Source organism: Cylas formicarius, unplaced genomic scaffold, assembly GCF_029955315.1.
Source record: "Cylas formicarius isolate icCylForm1 unplaced genomic scaffold, icCylForm1.1 PGA_scaffold_5__7_contigs__length_24384050, whole genome shotgun sequence".
In the NCBI taxonomy this organism is placed as follows: Eukaryota; Metazoa; Arthropoda; class Insecta; order Coleoptera; family Brentidae; genus Cylas; species Cylas formicarius.
In genome coordinates, this window is record NW_026844341.1 from 15,644,364 (window position 1) to 15,664,737 (window position 20,374).

A 20,374-nucleotide genomic window follows, 5' to 3' on the forward strand; every position below is an offset into this window, starting at 1 on the left:
AGAAAATTACGAACAACCCTCGATAATTACTGCGAGAATATAAAATTCGTAAGGCTTTAACGAAACTTCCGCAAAATGCACAAGAACGCCGACAATCATTATTTATTTTATACGCCTACCGATATTGATTTTGATTGCAAACACAGAATCCAATAGGAGACAAATATTTAAGATTTAGAGGCTTTGGAAATTAAGTATGTTTTGGAAATGATTAACGAAAATCATTAATTTCAGCGTACATACTTTCACACTATAGTAGCTCTCGAAGAGTGCATCTTGGTGTCTCCCAGTGAGGTGAAGTGAAAGTAAAAGTCGAAGAGACTGATGAAACATTTAAAAAGTTGGTATGACAACAATTACTTGACACTGAACGTTGAGAAGTCAAACTTTCTTGGCTTTCCAAGTACAAAAGTGAATGACCACATCAGCTAGTTTCAGCTAAGGTCTGAAAGAGCCAACAGGATGATTGGTAAAACGTCAGCAATTTTGATTTATAAAGAAGCGACGCAGGAGGAATCCAGCAGAGTTGTAAATAATTAATAACGTTATTATTACCGATATAATTGTTCCTAGCTTTGAGTTTCAAATTCGCCCCCGCAGCAATTACTACACTCTTGAATTAAAAAAAATTAATAGAACTAAATATCTTGGAGTCTATGTCCTCCTGCGTCGGTTTTTTATAAATAAAACTTGTTGACGTCTCGCCAATAATCCTTTTGGCTAATTCAAAGCTTTTCTTTCTCTTTCTGAAGATTTTTAAATAGTATTACGGTAGCCTATGTAAGTTTGTTTGAAAAATTAATCAGCCTTTATGGAGAAGACCTTTTTGTTACGTTATAGAGACCATAATGTTATTCCTAATCCTAATCCCTAACTAACCAAAACTTCTGGATTCCTCCTGCATTGGTTGTTTATGAGTCGAACTATCTAACATTTCACCAATCATCCTGTTGGCTTCTTCAGGGCTTAACTGAAACTGACTCTCATTTTACTCTGTACCTGCTGAAAGTGAGAAGATCACCTACTGAAACTGGTAAGACTGTACACTGACGTTTTTGTTACGTTGTAGAGACCGTAACGTAATCCCCCAATTTTCTTAAAATATCTGCTTATAAAATTCTTCGAAAACCTAGTGAAACAACCAAAATCTTCTCAACTACCACTGTGGTAAATGTATCATCGCACCAACTTTCTGAGTATTATCCCAAAGGAGGAAATCATTTCAAGTGTCGAGTCTATTTTAAACAAACTGCCACTTCAAACAGCTAATATAATTTGATTTGAAAGCCCAAAAATCCTTAAAAATTCCAAACTTCCTAAATCTAATGCCCCACAGCCTGAACGCCTACCCCTAAAATCTCTAAAATCTAATGCCGATATCATGATTCTAAAAGCAGTCCTGAACACAACTGATTATCAGGAAAAATTTCACACTTATACAGACTTATCCTATCGCCAACTTAAAAACAAACCTACGTCGCAACCTTAAATCAGTTATTAATTCTTCTTCTCTATCAGGATTCATGAAAAAGTCTGTCACCCCTCATAACAATAAAATCTTACCGTTGTCCTACTGTCAGCACCACTGGTTCTCCAAACATATTCTCTAGCAAAATATCTAGCTTCTATATTAAAACCCTTCACTGGGAAAACTAATAGATTCGTACTTAATTTCTTTCATTTCATTGAATCTCTCTTTACTAAAGTCCACATTCCCGAAACTGTCAACATTATTACAGATGTATTAAAATCCGAGAATCTTTAACCAAACCTTCTTTACCTAATTGAAAAATGCTTGTCCGGAAAATATTTTTGTTGTAACTTTCAAATTTATGAACAAACGTAGGGAACATTTTCCACTATCACCACTCATCGTGAATATATTTATGAAAGTTATATCTTTTTATACTTTTGTTATTTGGCACCATGGTCAAAAATACATCCAACATTTTCTTAGCCATTTAAACTCTATACAACCCAACGTACGTTTACCGTTGAATTAAACACTAATAATAATCTCGCATTCTTAGATATTCATGTTAATAGAAAATCACACCTAACATTCTGTTTACAGAAAACCTACGCCCACCATTCATCATTCCAAAGACAATGAGTCCGAAAGCAACCTCACACTTGCCACTGTGGTCCTTCCTGACATTCAAAACATCACTGACCACATGCCAAAAGTTCTTAAGAAATATAAATTTAAAACCAGATTTACTACTTGTCCAAAAATCTCTCAACAACTTCAACCCGTCAAATGCTAAATTCCAATTGAGATGCCAGGAGTTTACAGCATTGGAGAGGCAGACTACGACAAATAAGCTCATCAACATTTGCCGTTCGTGCATGTAATCAATTCTTCTAACAAAAAAAAATACGAAAATCCATAAAAATCTATATGCAGCCAAGCAATCTTAACGGCGACCAAGGTTTTACCTACTTATACAATATTCATACCCCCCTTTAGCTTTGCCTCCCTCAAACAAAATAGAAGCATAAGTACAATTGGAGTCAGTTTCAGTTAAGCCTTGAAGAAGCCAATGGAACGATTTATAGACAACCAACGCAGGAGGAATCTCTAATAAAATGGATATGACTCCAAAAATGATCGATTCTCCTCCATCCAGTTGATGTTGCCGTTTCGCAGTTGTTTTGTCTGTGAACGCTCACATTTTCGCTGAATGCTTTCCTTGCTATTCGTCTTAAAATCCTTATCTCTGTTGCTACCTACATTCTTTCAACATTTGAGGTTGTTGGTCTCATTATTTAGACCCCTCACCACACTGTTCACCTTAATTATTTGTTCTTTGGTCTCGTTCTCTAGATATTTTAACACCAAACCTTGCACTTCGTCTAGTCTATTGATAATAACGTTTTAAATTGTTAATTAACTTAATGCGGAAAATTAAAAAAAAAGAAACTAATCCAGTAAACTTACATCAACATTTTTGAAAGACTTTTAAGTTGATTTCTTTGAGGGATAGAAACTAATAATATTAATAAGTTCCCCGGTGAACCCCTATTTCTCGTCGTTTTGGAGGCATGTAACATTATGAAATTCCTAATCGATGCAGTCAGCTGGCAGGCGATATTATAAAGGCTATTATGCGCTCGAACAGAGATGACGCGGACATGGTTTATTATTAGGGGTACAGACCTCCATCGAAGGCAATAGATTAATCCTGACACGAGATTTATTGGGATACACGTGCCTTCCAGACCCATAAAATCCAGTGTATCCAGTTTAACCAACCAAAATTCAATTAAGAGTGAACTTCTGTGCTTGGGTTTTTAATGCAAGAGAGTTAGTAAAGCATTGTTGAACGCTAGACGTAGTATTCTATAGTTCCACATATGAGTTGCCTGGCCCATCACTTACCCTCAATAAAACGAGCAGTAAACCTATAAAATGGAGGTATTTTTACTTTAGCAGTGTTGTCACCTTAGAGATTTTCCAGTCATTTGCGCTTTGCCGTGAGTCAATGATTGTTATGTTTAGTGCTGAAAGAGAATCGTTTTTGCGGGTATATGAAGGTAAAATTTATATCAAACTGATATTAATTATTACATTTTTTAAAAACTGCTCAGAAAGCGATCTGTCAACATTTGCTATAACATTTTTGAAAATTTAACTCAGCAAATAAGAAAAATCCGCCAATAATTAATATTTGAAAACTGTTTACACTAGTTAACACTAGAAAGCAAGGAACGATGTGACAAAAGCATGTTTAGGAATGGTGATGCAGAGATACAGGTCAGTCATATAATATTGTATACTGTAAAGAGATATTTCAACAACATAAAGCAGAGCCATGCAAATACCAATCCAAAATACCCTTTATCTCTTTAACTACTCTTTATTGCACCAGAATTACTGTACCCGTATAACCCAATCATGTGTTCTATACAAGGTCTCTAAATGACACAGGACCATATTATTATTATTTGCCTGTTCCAAGCCTGACCATTAAAACAATTAAAATGATCTATTTTTTTAAAAAATGCATGTTTCAAAGAAACTTCCACATGCTACTGTAATACTATTTGCAAATATTCTCGATTCCTTCTGCTTCTGTTGGTTGTTTATAAACCAAACTTGCTGACGTTTCACTAATCATCCTGTTGGCTTCTTCGGAGCTTCGCTGATACCGGCTTACATTCTACTCTGCAGCTTTTCGGGTTGGGATAGTTTTTATTAAAAAGCATTAAAGTACGGGTTTGTGTGCGTAGGTTTTTTGTAAACAGATTGATCCAATGTGATCTGATTTTGTATTGATAAGAATGTTTTGGACATTCTTAGCCCCCTCAAACAGTATATTAGTTGGTACGGAATAGGATGAGAGCCAGTTTCAGTTAAACTCTGGAGAAACCAACTGAATGATTGGCATAACGTCAACACATTAGTAAATCCAGATGTGCTTGTTTTTTATGCCAAATTGTTGGTCGCTGCTTATAATACTAATAATTAAAGTTAATGTTACAAGTTAATTTGTTATGTTATTGTTTTCTATCTATCTATATCTCTACTCATTTTTATTAATGTTTTTGCTATTAGTTACCCTCCATCCATTTTTCCTTTTCACCCGTATACCACCAATATTGAGGCTTAAACTACTGGTACCGTTTGTCATGCAAATATTTTTTAAACCTAATAATAACCTATACTATAATCAACCAATCACTATTATTATTATTATTATTGTTTTTATTATTATTATTATTATTATTATTATTATTATAATGTGGTCGAGGGTCTAATCTCTATGCGTATCTAAAGAAATTTTCTGTCAGTAAATCTTTCTTTTTGAGTCCGGTTTCCGGAAAGCGAAATACATGACACTATCATGAGTCTGGGCAATTCAAATTCCACATACCGTAGAGCACATTGCGGGCCCTCTGACTTCTTTAATTAATGCAATGTTCTCAAGTGGCCAATTTCCATCTCAGCTGAAACTATCTTAAATAATTCCTGTTTATGAAAAAGGAGACAAGCACATTCCGAATAACTTTAGGCCTATTGCAATCATCCCTGGTAAAGTGATCGAGAAAGCCCAAAAAACCCGCCCTTCACTATTTTTTGAAAACCACAAACTTCTGAGCGACTCTCAGTTCGGATTTTTTGAAAAGAAATCCACAACCCATGCTCTCATAGACTTTGTGAGCAGGGTGGTTCGGGGGTATGATGCCCTTTTGTATGTCAAAGGCCTTTGACTGTGTTGACCACGCCGTACTATTGAATAAATTAGAGTTTTACAGCGTCAGAGGTATCCCTGTACAATTAATAGAGTCATATTTAGACAGCTGGTTTCAGTACGTTGAGAGTGGCGGCTTGTCAAGTGATAGCGTTCTCGCAGTAGTCTCCGGCTTTCCTCAGAGCTCGGTACTGGGACCGCTGCTCTTCATCCTCTGCGTCCATACCCAATGCAAACATGACCCTGTTCGCAGATGACACCACCGTTCTCTCAACAGCTAGGAATCATAGAATGCTTACTGAAAACGTTGATGATACTGCGAGGGTCCTTCAGCAGTGGTTCTTTGCAAACAACCTAGTCCTGAACCAACAAAAAACCCAAGAACTTACGTTCTCTTGTAGCAAAGTAGACTTTCTTCATCAAGACAATATTACTCTACTGGGATTTGTTATTGACAGAACTCTGTCATGGACCGGCCAGATCGACGAAGTCTGCGCCACACTGTCCCGGCATTTGTTCCTGTTAAGACATCTCAGCCACTGTCTAACAAGGTGCGGTGCTGGTCCGTGTGAACACTGCAGACCCGTCTTCGCAGATTTGGAGATTATGACGCTGCCCTCTACCTACATCGACAGATCTGTTTTATACATTCATGGTAATGCTGATTCTTATCGCACACTAACTAGTAGACATGAGTCTAACACCAGGCAAGGTGACTCGATCGCCCTACCGTACTCCAGACTGACGCCCTCGCAAACTAATAAAATCAATGTTAAATTATACAATTATTCTATAATCAACCAATTATTATTATTATTATTATTATTATTATTATTATTATTATTATTATTATATACATTACCACGTCATACAAGTGATAAAATAAAAACATTCCTGAGTAGACAAATTTTTCCCGTTTCAGAAGATCTACCGTTCACAATCTTAGTATTGGAATGTAAAAATGTTTCATGTTAGGCAATAAAACCTGCAAAAACGAAAGATTCTTTATATACCGCAACCCCAACCTAAATATCCTTTTGTCAGTCTACGTCGCATTGTGAAATTGTTTTGATTGTTTTTAGTCTTATTATATTCCGTCATCCTCAAATCCGTTAGAATAATAAGCAGGATCTAGACGCGAAGTCGTTTCTCTTGGAAATCCGCTCGGACAGGACACCGACAGAAGAAAGTTTACAGACAAAGCGCCTTCCGTTTTAGAGAACATGTTTCGTCGCAAGCTGCTTTCGCAGATTTTTCCCTCAAAACGATAAAGATTACGTCGACGGCGTCGACACTCCATGAAGTCAAACAATACGCCGTGGAAAGTTTAATTGAAATGCAGCGTTCAATAGGTTCACGCGAGAATTTGAATCAGGAGATGTTATCTACAGTTTTGGTTTTTAAACCTGAATATAAAACAAAGGTGTGTGAAATTTTAATCTTCGTTTAATTTGTTAATTATATCAAACCATTTATTTTGTCAGTGTAACAGCCACCGACAAAGGTATTTTTTGAAAAGTGCTAGTAAAAAAGATTTCCTCTCTATCAAAAAAAACGATAATATTTCACCCTTCAAAGAAGGGAATAAATGCATGGATAGTAAAAAATATTTGAACTAGAGGAATTTTTAAATGACGCTTGAAAAAATCACAAAACAATTAAAAAAATGTATACATCACCAGCTAATATTTTCCACGACGCTATTTCCGAAACGTGACAACGCCTAGCTGGACAATTACATATCAAATAAAGGTTGCTGTACAATAAAGTTTGGTTTCACACGTTCAAAATAAACTAAGTATGCAGGTATATCATTATGTTTTTCTCACAATCAAACTCATACTCGGTTCTTAAGACCTCTTTGACCGTTAAAGCGTACTTCCAATAAATTTCATTTAAAGGGCAGTTTCAGCAGCAAAGGAAGTTTCAAGGAACAACTATAAATTTGACCCTGAAGTAAAAAATAATTAATAATTATAATAAAAATATGGCTGCAAGACATTGCCAAAAAGAAACATTATTTAAAATAAACATTGCTTTTTAAGTAAATATTGAAACAACCCTCCATTAACAGTTAAATAACCAGTTAAGATTTTCAAATTTTACAAATAGGTTTCTACCGTGAGCTTATTTTTGGTTCATTTGATACTTTCTGGCTGTGTAAAGTTTTATCTTGGGCTATTTAAAGTTTTAGTCTGGGCTCGTCTGTTGCCTTCTGACTGCGTAAAATTTTAACTTGGGCTTATATGATGGCTTGTAATGCTCTGGCTTGGTTCCATTTGATACCTTCTGCCTGTATAAAGTTTTATCTTGTACCCGATCGATTAATTAAGTGGTGGTTTTTTAAAAAGAAATCATTTTGTTGACGATAATTGTAAAGGGCTGATTTGGTGGTGATCCTAATTTATGAACAGTATTTTAACGCCACTGAGTTGTGTACAAAATATACACGGGGTTCCGTTTAAAAAATACAACGTTGATACTATCTCAGCTTCGTCGTCGAAATGATCCCTCATTTTTCCTTTAAAAATCCAAATCCGCTCTTAAACAAGCAGATAGGCGAATTATTATTAAGCTTGGCGTAACGAACGAACGTAAAGTTATCGATACGAATCGCGAAAGTTATAACGATACGGCTTTGAAGTTTTCCTGACGCCGGTATTCCACGTTATTACGTTATTATAGGCCTTTGATAATATTTCTCTCATTAAACTTTCGCGATGGCTCGTGAGGGTAAAGGTAAAAACTGAGGACGAAGGCAATTTTCAGCAAGTTACTTTAATACTTTCATGAGCTACTGTTGTCTTTTTTATGTGTGTAAAAAGTTGGAAGAAAGCTAATTTAATATTGAAATCTGCTGGTAATGACGGCATCTCCTCTGAAAGTGAATCGGAATAAATTCCTTTTGTTTTATTTTCATGAGTTTACCTAGCTCTTAATTGTTTCATTACACTGCATTAACAACAAAAATATAGTGAATACTCGAAAAAAAAAGAAATAATTCACATTTTTGTGCGAAAGCTTTGAAAATTGGACTGGGGTGACTTTTACTTGATGAAAATCCATTTATCACAATAAATAAGAACCAAAAGTTCAGATTTTTACGAAATTATATATTTTGACATTTGACATTTGATAAAGACACGGTGTCGTCGAAACAACAAACAAACAAACCTTTAGTTCTTATTTATTTTGAAAATTTAATTGAAATCAAGTTCTCTTAAATATATATAAAATAAATATATTAAATTAGAATTAACTTTTGGGAGCTCAAAAGTAAGATTAATTCGTGTAAAATACGTGGGTATATTAACTTTTAAGTATCTGAGAAGATAGGGAGAATCTAATTTTTACCACATTAATTTATATAAAAAAGGACCTCTGCTATTTTGCGTCTTTTTTCCAAGTGTTATGACTCAAAACTAGTTATTCAGAATTACATACGGTTATTTACGTTTTCTAAAATAGAGAATCTGAGAAATGTTTTCTGTATTTTTTCTATTTTTACATAATGCATAGAATGGAGTATGAATAAAACACTAAAACACTTCTAACATAAGAACTGTTAAGATATTTAAGGTCTCTGGAGGCATTTCGTTTTTCCTTGCTTGTTTTTAATTGGGTTAGGTCTTCTCGAGTTTTCTGCTGAATGTTATCACATAACATTTTTTAATATTAAAGTGAAGATGATTGCTTGCTGACCATTTTATTGTTTCGTTTATATATTTTTGCAACAATTCACAATCTTCCCAACATTCTGATTTCCTTCACCTATTCTTCCAGACAAAATATTTTTCATTCATATAGATTTTTTATATATTTTCCCAAGAACCAATATTTTTACGTATCTTGCAGAAATTTGTAAATAGTCACAAGTCAATGTCAATTTTGACTGATATATTGTGAAAGAAACGACAATCATTTTTTTTCTAATTTGTCTGTGTGTGTAGATCTTCTCCAAACGCCAAAAATAAACCCGGATTAATACAAACTTCCACTAATTATGCGAATTTTAACAAACGGACTCCGATAACAGACCGCCGAGTCGTTTTTAATTAAACCCCGTGACTTTTGTAAAACCCGCGCACACATAAAAATTTTATACGCCCGCGCCCCGGTCGCCGGGGGAAAGAAAAAGAACAACCGCTGAATAAAATCCGCTATAATTTCCTAAACTGTAATTTTTCAAGCTTTTTACGGGCCGACCTATAAAACTGAATTTATACGAGTGCCTCGACGGCATTTAATGGGAAAACATTACGACAGGAGCGTTTAATAAGAAATATTAACCGCTTTTTGGCTGGGGCAAAAAACTATCCGCGAACCATTTCGGCCCTGCAGGACCGGATTCCGTTCGAATTGTTTGACAGGTGTTTTTTTGTCATGTAAAAATTCAACTACAATCAAATATATAACAGACAGGTAATGATTTTGGTAATTGCGCAATTAAAGCACACTCTGTACAGAACAATTTTATATATTTGCGTTGTCACCCACAGGGGTCACCGAGAAAAACTTTTAATACAAAAGTTGTATAATTTTTTGCAGTAATATCTTTTAAACTTCTAAAATGAAACACACGGGCATCTCAAAGAAAAATTTTTTTATTTTTAAATATATTAAATATTTAAATATATAATATATAAATAAATAAATATTTAAATATATATTGTTAATATTTGGATAACCTGTTCTTGAATTATTTAAGTTTAAATTTTATGAAGTTTGTGAAGTTTTATGAAGTTCTTTGTTTAAAACGAACCCAAAAATCGTCCCCTTAATGTTTGACATTGAATTAGAAAACACCCTATATATATATATATATATATATATATATATATATATATATATATATATATATATATATATATATATATATATATATATATATATATATATATATATATATATATATATATATATATATATATATATATATATACACACACACACACACACACATATATATATATATATATATATATATATATATATATATATATATATATATATATATATATATATATATATATATATATATATATATATATATATATATATATATATGATGACACTATATTCCGGGATATCCGTTCGCTCGTTGAACTCCGACTGGAATCCTGCATCCGACTGGAATCCTGCAAATCCTGCATCCGACTGGAATCCTGCAGACGTTTCGCCAAAATCTCACTTGGTATCTTCAATGCTCGCGCTCCGAAAACACTTCGAACACTTGTTGTGTGTTCGGAGCGCGAGCATTGAAGATGCCAAGTGAGATTTTGGCGAAACGTCTGCAGGATTCCAGTCGGATGCAGGATTTGCAGGATTCCAGTCGGATGCAGGATTTGCAGGATTCCAGTCGGATGCAGGATTCCAGTCGGAGTTCAACGAGCGAACGGATGATATCCCGGAATATGTGTCATCACATTTTTCCATCCGTGAATCAATACGTGAGAATATATATATATATATATATATATATATATATATATATATATATATATATATATATATATATATATATATAGAAAATACCATACGAAACATGTTTGTAAAAGATTCTCTTGATATGATAGAGATTTATTATACTTAGAATGTGCGTTATTTTAACATATTTTACAGGATATTAGGGAACATTATTTGGAATAACGGGATAATGCGTCAAGATGATAAAAAAAATTGAGTGCCAGAAAATATTAGCAAACACAATGTTATAAGTAAGTGTTAACAAACTGTTAGGCTCCTGTAACTGTAACTGTTAGGCTCCGCTGGGGCTTAACATAAAAATAAACAATGAACTTTTAAAATGCTAAAACAATCCTCTAGGAGGTCAACACTTTGGTCAACTTGTTTTTAAGTGTTCTAGAATATGTGTTTCGAAATATGTGTTTTATTATATGCTAAATATGTTCCAAATTTTACAATTGTTTAAGTCTTATTTTTTAAAGTTTTGTTGCAATTGGAATTACTCTTAATGTGTATGAACCGTTCAATGCTATTTTCATTATTGTTCTCGAAATGTTGTATACATTTAATTTAAGAATATTATTCATGAGACGACTCATCCAGTTTGGACCAAATCACCGCATATTCGGCACACGTCCATTTAATTCATAAATCTCACCGACCGAGGCCCGCCCACTAAATTTACATTACGACCCGATAGTTTATCTTAGCGACCGACCGAGCAACAGGGCCGTGATTTATAGTTTTCTCCTATTTTCCTCGTTTTCGTCGCCTTAAATCGCACTGTGGTTAATTCAGTCTACTGTGGACAATGAAATCGGCAAGAAATTTAATACATGTCCTTAACCCCCGGTCTCACGACCGCACCACACTGGTAGAATTTCTAAAAACGCCGGCCATAATAGAGTCTACCAGAAATAAGACATAAAAGTTATTATTACGCATAAAAAATACCGCGTTTTAGACAAAGAGCTTTATCTTTGAGTTTTGGATGGTTCTCGCTAGTTTTGGTTAGTTATTTAGTTATATTTTTATATGTAGCGTGTAACAACTATCACTAAATATAAAAATAATATTCTTAACCAATTTTTAAAAATGAAATATGTAACTAAAACACCCAAAAATCTCAATAAATATTTACACGATGTAACATACAGTGTGATCAAAATTAAATAATGTTACATGTTTTTTGGTTAAAGCTAGTATTATTTAAATGTAGTTGTTATATCTCATTAAAAAAAAAACTATGTTTTTTACATGGCTCCCAAATCCTTATGCAGTTAGAGGCTATGGAACAGATCAACAGTAAACTGCTAAAATATCGAACAAATTAAAAAATAAGAAGCAGAAATTTTGTAGGTAAATAGCTAGTGCCAGTAAAGTTAAAGGCTTGTCTCAGGGTATGGGTTTAGCAAGTTAGCAAACACATAAAAAAATGAAAGCTAGCTTTGTGTATTTTTGATATCTCATAAAGATTGTTAAAACAAGTACAACGGTTTATGAACAATACACGGCGTCGTAATTTTTCGTAGTGAAGATACCGAAGAACAGAGGTCCCAGAAGAGAACGTTGAAGTATTACCAATCTCTTCTATCTATGATCTTTTTTCTAAATAACTACGAACTAATCTGATTGTTTTGGGTTTAAATCAATAATAAAAGAGTTTTGCACAGAAAGGCTATCAAAAGCTTTACTATAGTCCAGTAATACTAAAGCTGTCGATAAGGGGGAATCTTATCGGCGCCAGCAGGACATCATCGAGAACTTTCAACAGCGCTGCCAACACAGCAACAATGAATGAGTTAAAAAGGAATGTTAGCACGGGCACGCATGTTGGGCAGAACAGTCTAAGCATCTCAAGAAATATTCAATAACTTCCTAAAGCATTGGACTTTAATTGGGATAGAGCCTAGACTACGTCATCATTACCAACCAATGGCAACCCTAAGTGGGTGATCAGAATGACTAGTCATGTCTCGATGTTCTACGCTCCTGTTTAAAAGACCAATAGTATATTATAAAATAAGTGTGGTAAACGGCATTTGAGTCACTAGCGGAGCGCAGCGGAGCGAGTGTTTAATCAAACAGTGACTTAAAAAGTTTAGGGAAAGTATGATGGAAATCGATTTTAGTGAAGTAGCCACGTTTTGTTTAAATAGTACGATAAATAAACAAAATTATAGATAGATAGATAGATAAAAACATAAATGTTTTGTTGAATAACAAAAGTATTGGGCCCTATTTTTTCTATTAAAATCTTGATGACTTAATTCTTACTCCGGCAATTTTTCACCCAAATCCAGATCAGCCTAATATGCCACATAGACAAATTTGGTTTCAACAGGATGGTGCTTCGTTCCATTTTGCTCGCAAGTGCGTGAATATTTAAATAGGGTATATACAGGGGACTTGTAAAAAGTGATCAATAGAATGACTTGCAAGATCTCCAGCGAAAGTGTATAAGGAAAATCTACAAAATTTAAAATCTTTAAAATTTAGAATTAGATACTAAGTAAGCAACATTAATGAAAATATCCTTAGTAATCTTTTGGAAGGGGTTTTAAACTTATTGGAATATTGTCATGAAGTTAATGGTGGACATTTTCAACACCTAATAAAATAATTTATATCGCATGCCCCGTTTATATAAATTTCCTCTAAATTTACAAATTACCAACTTCTTGAAATTTGACGCAGAATTCTAGAATGGACATATACTTTTTGACCTACACTGTACATTTGCGAGCATTTTTCTTGAAATAAAATACCTGATTTTTAAATTAGTTTGGTCCACATTATAGCCGCCCCCTGTATATATTTTCATAACACTTTATACAGAGTAAATTTAAAAAAATAATATCTAACGATCCATCTGTATATGCAATATTTTAGTCTAATCTTACTTATAATGGAGACCAATAAATCAAATGCATTTCTGCAAAAAAAACTTACTGTTCTCCAGAAAAAGAATCGGAATTTAGTGGATGTAAATCGGTAATGGCTTCTGCGAACAAAAAAAAAACATTTGTTGGTAAATGTGCATGATAAAGAAAAGATATTGTACCACCTCATTAATCATTTTTAAAATCACTCAAAATGCCCAATTTAAAGTCGGAAATATCGTGAAATCATTAACAAAAATATTGATTTCATAAGTATATATTATTATCTATAATTAATTAAAAATGTTAAAAGACTTTTGAAACGGAAACTGGAATACAAACTTTATTATTGTCCAATATTCAAATGTTGAACAAACCAGGTTGTGCGGGTGCCACAATCTGGCAGCGAGATATGTTTTTTTACAGTTATAGTGTTACAAATAATTTCCTCATAAATTGGATTAAAAATAACGCAAATGAAGATATCATCTATAGTCGGCTTTTATAGAGATTAAACCACGCAGTCTGGTCCATCCGCAACGATCTATCAATATAAGAGAATTCGGTCCTTACAACCCGGAAAATACCGACTTGAATGGCTCGAAGAATTTTTTAATAGAAAAATTCCCCGTCACCTTTTCTAATGGCGCCTTAAACGGATACGAACGGATCGAGACTATTGTCGAGTTTTCAATTCAATGAGACCTCTGGCTGCAAAAAATGTCGATCTACACGAGAAGTAAAATTTCGAATGGTTGTGTCATTTTCATATGAGTTTTGTGTTTACGTTGTATTTTTTATGTTGGTATTGTTTTAAAAAATACACTGGCCAACAAAATTAATGCATCACTAACATATTTCGAGAAATATTAAAATAAAAAAATATTAAAATATTAAAATTAAGTACTAACTAACTTAATAACCGTGCCAAACAAAGATTAAATTCTAAAAGAAGATAGAAAAGAGATAAATATCCCTTATCTCCTTTTTAATCAAAATTTTCACATATGTGGACAATATCTCCAGTAAGCCCATTCGAAGTGTTACGGGGGTTAGGAAGTTCTCAAAAATAACTATGGATGTAAATGTCCCAAAAGTTATAAATTGGGTTAAGATCAGGCTTGATTGGTGGGCAATCCATAATTCCAATTCCATACTCATTACGATAATTTTGCAGAATCTGTGCAACATGCGATCGAGCATTGCCGAAACAAGAAATTCTCACCCATGTAAGGCCAAATGGTATCACAGGATATTGTTATGTGCCTATTTGCTGTTAAACTGTCATTATTAATAACCATCGAGTCAGTACGAGCAGTTTACTTTCTGGAGATGTGTCTGCAGCAGTCCTCCCGTCTTAAAACAGGGACTTGAACTGGCAAAATTATGCGATGTCTGTCTTGACCAGGTCTTCTGAAGTGCTGACCTGCCTTCCTGTAACATTCAATCATAAGTGAAACGGATGTAAGCGATACACCAAATCTCTATCCAATTTTTAGAATGCTACATCCGTCTTCCAGTAAAATGACGGCCCGGACACACCCTTCGGCGGTCAGATTTCGAGAATGACGTTACCTAATAGATACTCTACTACACTATACCTCACAAATGTAAATACTCAATGCAAATGATCAATTTTAGCATTAAAAAAAGAGTTATTTTATTTATCCGAATTCGGACACAATATTAAGAAGATAAACAGGTTTCACTTTAAAGTTTTTAATTCCACACCACAACATTAGGCGACGAACGGTTTTATCTTTGCACTTCCCGTATCCAGAATGGATTGGCCGTTGAATAATAAAGCACCATTACTGCGAATGGTAGCTTCATCGGAAAACATTACTTTAGACAAACAATTTAGATCGGCCTCTATTGCTTCATTTATAACGGTGCAGGCGTTTACTCTTGGTTCAAAATCACAGCTTTAAAGTTCTTGGTGTAGTTCCATATGGAAGTAATTATATTTGTGTTTTCTGGTGGTGCAATTAACGGTAGACTGGAATGTATCACATAAGCTAATTACTTGAAGGCTACTAACATCGGGATTATCTTGAATTTGAAGTAAATTTTTCAGAGATTGTCTAGTTGGTATGCATAGGTCTATTAGAGCACTTCGCCTAGTAAAGTCTTACTGTCAGCAAAGTATTTTTTTTTTCGCCTCACCCAGTATACTATTTATATATACTTAGTTAGTTTTTATAATAAATTTTATGAATCAAATTAGACTGATTGTTATGAATTTTGGCGCTTCTTTATTTATTTATTTTGTTTATTTATATACTTATTTATTTATTTATTAAAAACAGTTAAACAATTATTTTTATAGTTACTAAGGCATTATATTTGGAACACATTAAGGAACTAGATGAGAATGTTTAAATATCTGTGGCTGGCGCGGGCAGAAATAATGAGTTACTATGATTAGCGTTTATACGGGGAACATAAAAAACTTCGATCTTCTAAATATGTCAGCGCAATCAAACGAATTATTTAAAATTCTAAATAAAAATATTAAACTTATGGTAATCATGCCTATTACTAAGAGACCATAACAAAAAGTATTTATATTTCAAAAACTTAACCTGAATTTTATCCAGGCTATTAACAATTGTACTGATGCATACTCTAACATTGACCTGACGTACAAGTTATATAATTTTTTATTACTTCTCTATTATTAAAGTCTCTAGTGCAACATACGATAAATCGATAGCTTTTTGAGACATCTGCCAGCTCATTAACATGAGGAACAAAGAATAATTTCGAGTCAAATATTACTCCCAAGTCACAAAAAATGTTAGAACGGAGAGAGTTTTATCAAAAAGATGATGATTGTTATTAACAGCTACACCCATAATGGTAAAACACACTGCAATGTACTATGACTATAAAAATAGACATATTGAGTGTAGTTAGACAAGTATGAAGAAAACAAATTGACAACCGGTTCAGAAAATCTAAAAGTACGAAGCTGCCCATTTGAAAAATCAAAATCAATGTCCACTTGAGAACTGTCATCGATAGTCCCAGAAATATACCGGGACATAGTAATATGAAATATTTTGTCATATATAAGAGATTCTAAAACTTTACAGAAATTGCAGATGAGAGTAACAATTTTATACATATATCAGAAATGGTTTGGTTTTTCAGACATAGATTAGAAACTATTACAAGCAAAGCGACAGTCATTTATAAGGAATGCCGGAATTGAATCTGTAAGTTTATTTTTAGAGCTTTTTCCACCTCATATTCGGAGAAATTCTTGATGTTTATATATTTAAGACTTGTATGAATTACCAATACCAATGAAATTGTTGAAAAAAACCCTATTATAAATCATCTGTTCAAAATACAGTGCAAAAAAGTTGAGTACATCTTGCCGAATATGAAACTAACTTTATCTTTGACCTAAGACATTTAACATTTCTGAACATTCAACACCAATAAATCTCAAAATTTTCTCGTTATTGTTATACTGAGAGCTGCAAACCTTCACTGCTTGGAACTGGATTTGTTAACAATCTCATATGATTGCTCTTTGTTACTACATTCGTTATCTAATTCGTTGTTTTTTTTGTACTTATTTAAAGCATACTACAAAATAAATTCATAAACAAATAAGGAGAATAATTCTATATTCCATTTATTTATAAATAAATAGAATAAACCTAAAAGATAAGAAAAACATTTTCATTGCCTTCTCTATCTGGATTTGTTCCGCTTTTAAATTTCAAATATTGTTTTTGTTGTTTACTTTCTTTTTTATATTTATTTTTTTATAAAATCTTTTATTTGTTTTTTTTGTTATTTATTTATTTTTCCTCTTTCTCTTTTTTTATTGTTGTTAACTAAGCTTTGCATATTCTTCTTCTCGTTGTGGTTAACCTGCTTGTGTCCGAAAAAGCAAATAAATAATTAAATATATCTAGTTAAAAAAGACCTAATAGGACTACTTAAGTAGAAATATACAGGATGTTCGACTTCAAAATACGAAGTTTTTAAATTGTTATTCATCTGCGGTTCTCACATATTTTATCAGTATATTCAGAAGATAATAAAGGAAAAATCACACAAACTTTGTATGAAAAGTTTTTGCCTAATGAAAGCCCTGTACAGGAGCGTTGTTAAAGGGGAGATATGCAATTTTATCAGGGAGATATTTCTAAATTTTTGTTGTTCTTCAAAATTGTACCCGAAAAATACTTAGAAATACTCAAAAGTATTGTCGGTCTAAATTTCATGACTATAAAGCTTTTAGAATTTTTGGAATATACATTAATTCAATTCTCTTCTTTGCAGGTGTCCTACCTAGTCAAAATGAAATAATGGGTGATTCCAAGACCTGCCCGGAAGAATATTTCGGCAACTACTCGACCCTGTTCGGCACTACCGACGTGCCGGAATGGGAGGCCTTCCTGACGATATTCACCCTCACCCTGCTGATCTTGCTCGTCATCATCGGAAACGTCCTGGTCATCCTCTCGGTCTTCACTTACAAACCGCTGCGGATAGTCCAAAACTTCTTCATCGTATCGTTAGCGGTGGCGGACTTGACGGTGGCCGTTCTGGTTCTGCCCTTGAACGTGATTTACTCCGTTTTGGGCAGATGGGTCTTTGGCATTCACATCTGCAAGATGTGGCTCACGTCGGACGTGCTGTGTTGTACCGCGTCCATACTAAATCTATGCGCGATAGCTCTGGATCGCTTCTGGGCTATTACCGACCCCATAAACTACGCCCAGAAACGGACGGTGAAGCGGGTGCTGTCCATGATAGCCGCGGTATGGATCTTGTCGCTGATCATATCTTGCCCGCCCCTAATTGGCTGGAACGATTGGCCGGACAACGAAGTCTTCCTCGAAAAGCAGGAGTGCAGACTGTCTTCCAGACAGGGCTACGTCATTTATTCGTCATCGGGGTCCTTTTTCATACCCCTACTGATCATGACCATAGTGTACATTCAAATTTTCGTGGCGACCAGACGTAGACTTAGGGAACGCGCGCAGGCCTCGAAGATCAACGCGATCTCGCGCAACCAAACCAACCAAATGAGAGAACGCGACCGAGACAGCGTGAGTAGCGAAACCAATCACAACGAACTGAACGAAACCGCGAAGAAATCGTCGAAGAAGAAGCAAAAAGAGGACCAGGCTCAGACCAAGCCCATTTTAGCCCACGAAGATTCGGTTACGGATATCGGCGAGAACTCATCGCAATCGCAGAAGAACGAGGACGCCAAAAACACCATCACGCTCATCAACTCGAACAGCAAATCGAAGGTGATCATTATGGAACCGCCGCCAAAGAAACCGCCGGCCGTCTACCAATTCATCGAAGAGAAGCAACGGATATCCCTGTCGAAGGAACGCAGAGCAGCGAGGACACTAGGTATCATCATGGGTGTGTTCGTGGTGTGTTGGCTGCCGTTCTTTTTGATGTACGTAATAGTGCCGTTTTGCGACTCGTGCTGCCCATCGTCCAAACTTATCAACTTTATCACGTGGTTGGGGTACCTCAACTCCGTTCTCAACCCCGTCATTTACACCATATTCAATATGGACTTTCGGAGAGCGTTCAAGAAGTTGCTGAGCATGCAGGCCAGTTAAGAACGAGCGCACCGGAAGCTCTGCGATCACTAGTGTTATTGAGGATTCGTCTGGGTGCCATGACCAAAATGTGCTGTGCTCAATTCGTTTTTTTTAAGTCACACGATTTTTTTGAAAAAGTAAACCAAACCACGGGGAACCAAAGAAACGTTTAAAAAATACGGATTAGTTTTTTATCGTAAGTTAGGGTAGGGAAATATGTTTATTGTGTAAAGCACTAACCGATGGATGGATATAAGTAGCTTATTTTAAATTGTACATAATGTGTATGATGGGAATTCTGTGATTACTATAGGCGGCACCGTAAAATTGCTGTTAAAATTAAAAATCTCCCTTTTTTAATAAATTTTTCATGCAAAGCGTTGTCTCTACTAAGGTAGAACCACTAATGATGCACATTTTTAACATTCCAACACAATAACGGTCTTTGATAGAATTCCGTCTACCTTTTTGAGCTATAATCTCGACAAACAATAGCAATGCTCGCGTGTAAGATACGCCAGAGATTAAAAATATGTATCCTGAGTGGTCCAAGTAGCTTATAAATAGTTATCGTTCCAATCGGAAGCACTTAAGTGTACTGTTTTAATGTTGATGTTTCTCTTCGCGGGACATGCGCGTATAAAAATTATTGATATTCGAAAATGTGAGAATGTGTAATGACTCTGACATTTCTGACCGATTAATTTCCTTGTTTTTCTCACACGGAAACATATTGTATAAAAAAGGAGAAAGAAATCTCATATTTTGCAATAAAAGGCAAAGAGAAAGGCAATGTCCAAAATTATACATGAAATCACTTTCAACAGGAATAAGCTCGTATAAATGGCCGAAAATTAAGTCAAACATTCATCCCTGCAATTGGAAATGTATCTTTGAAAACCTCACGATCATTCCCAGTCACAATAAAAATTAATATACATATGCATACCTAATTTAAAACAATTGCTTACGATAATTTTAATTACTGATACTAAGAAATTTGTTCAAGATATTTCGAATATTATGTAATTGTTATTTTTAGGATGTATAAGTTTAAATAATCATTTTATTCAATATTTTATTTTTTGTAAATACATTTTTAGACAGAAAACTTCTTCGAAACGTATTTTTAGACTTTCAAACTCTTCCACTTAAACTCCCACAAGTCTCTAGTGGAATGCTGGTCCAAGCTTCTTTCATTCCTTCGAAATTTTGGAACGTTCCTGAACCTAACTTT

The 20,374-nt window shown here is 34.3% G+C and overlaps 1 protein-coding gene across 4 annotated transcripts in view; it reads left to right on the forward strand.

Moving 5' to 3' along the window:
* Positions 1-20,071, forward strand: part of LOC132701795 (octopamine receptor) — a 301,768-nt gene extending 281,697 nt beyond the window's left edge. For all 4 annotated transcript variants that reach the window (XM_060669996.1, XM_060669995.1, XM_060669997.1 and 1 more), the window contains one exon: positions 17,849-20,071. In XM_060669996.1, the coding sequence (XP_060525979.1) occupies positions 17,875-19,155 (1,281 nt within the window). In that variant the 5' untranslated portion in view covers positions 17,849-17,874 and the 3' untranslated portion in view covers positions 19,156-20,071. The remainder of the gene's footprint in view (positions 1-17,848) is intronic.
* Positions 20,072-20,374: the final 303 nt, after the last annotated feature.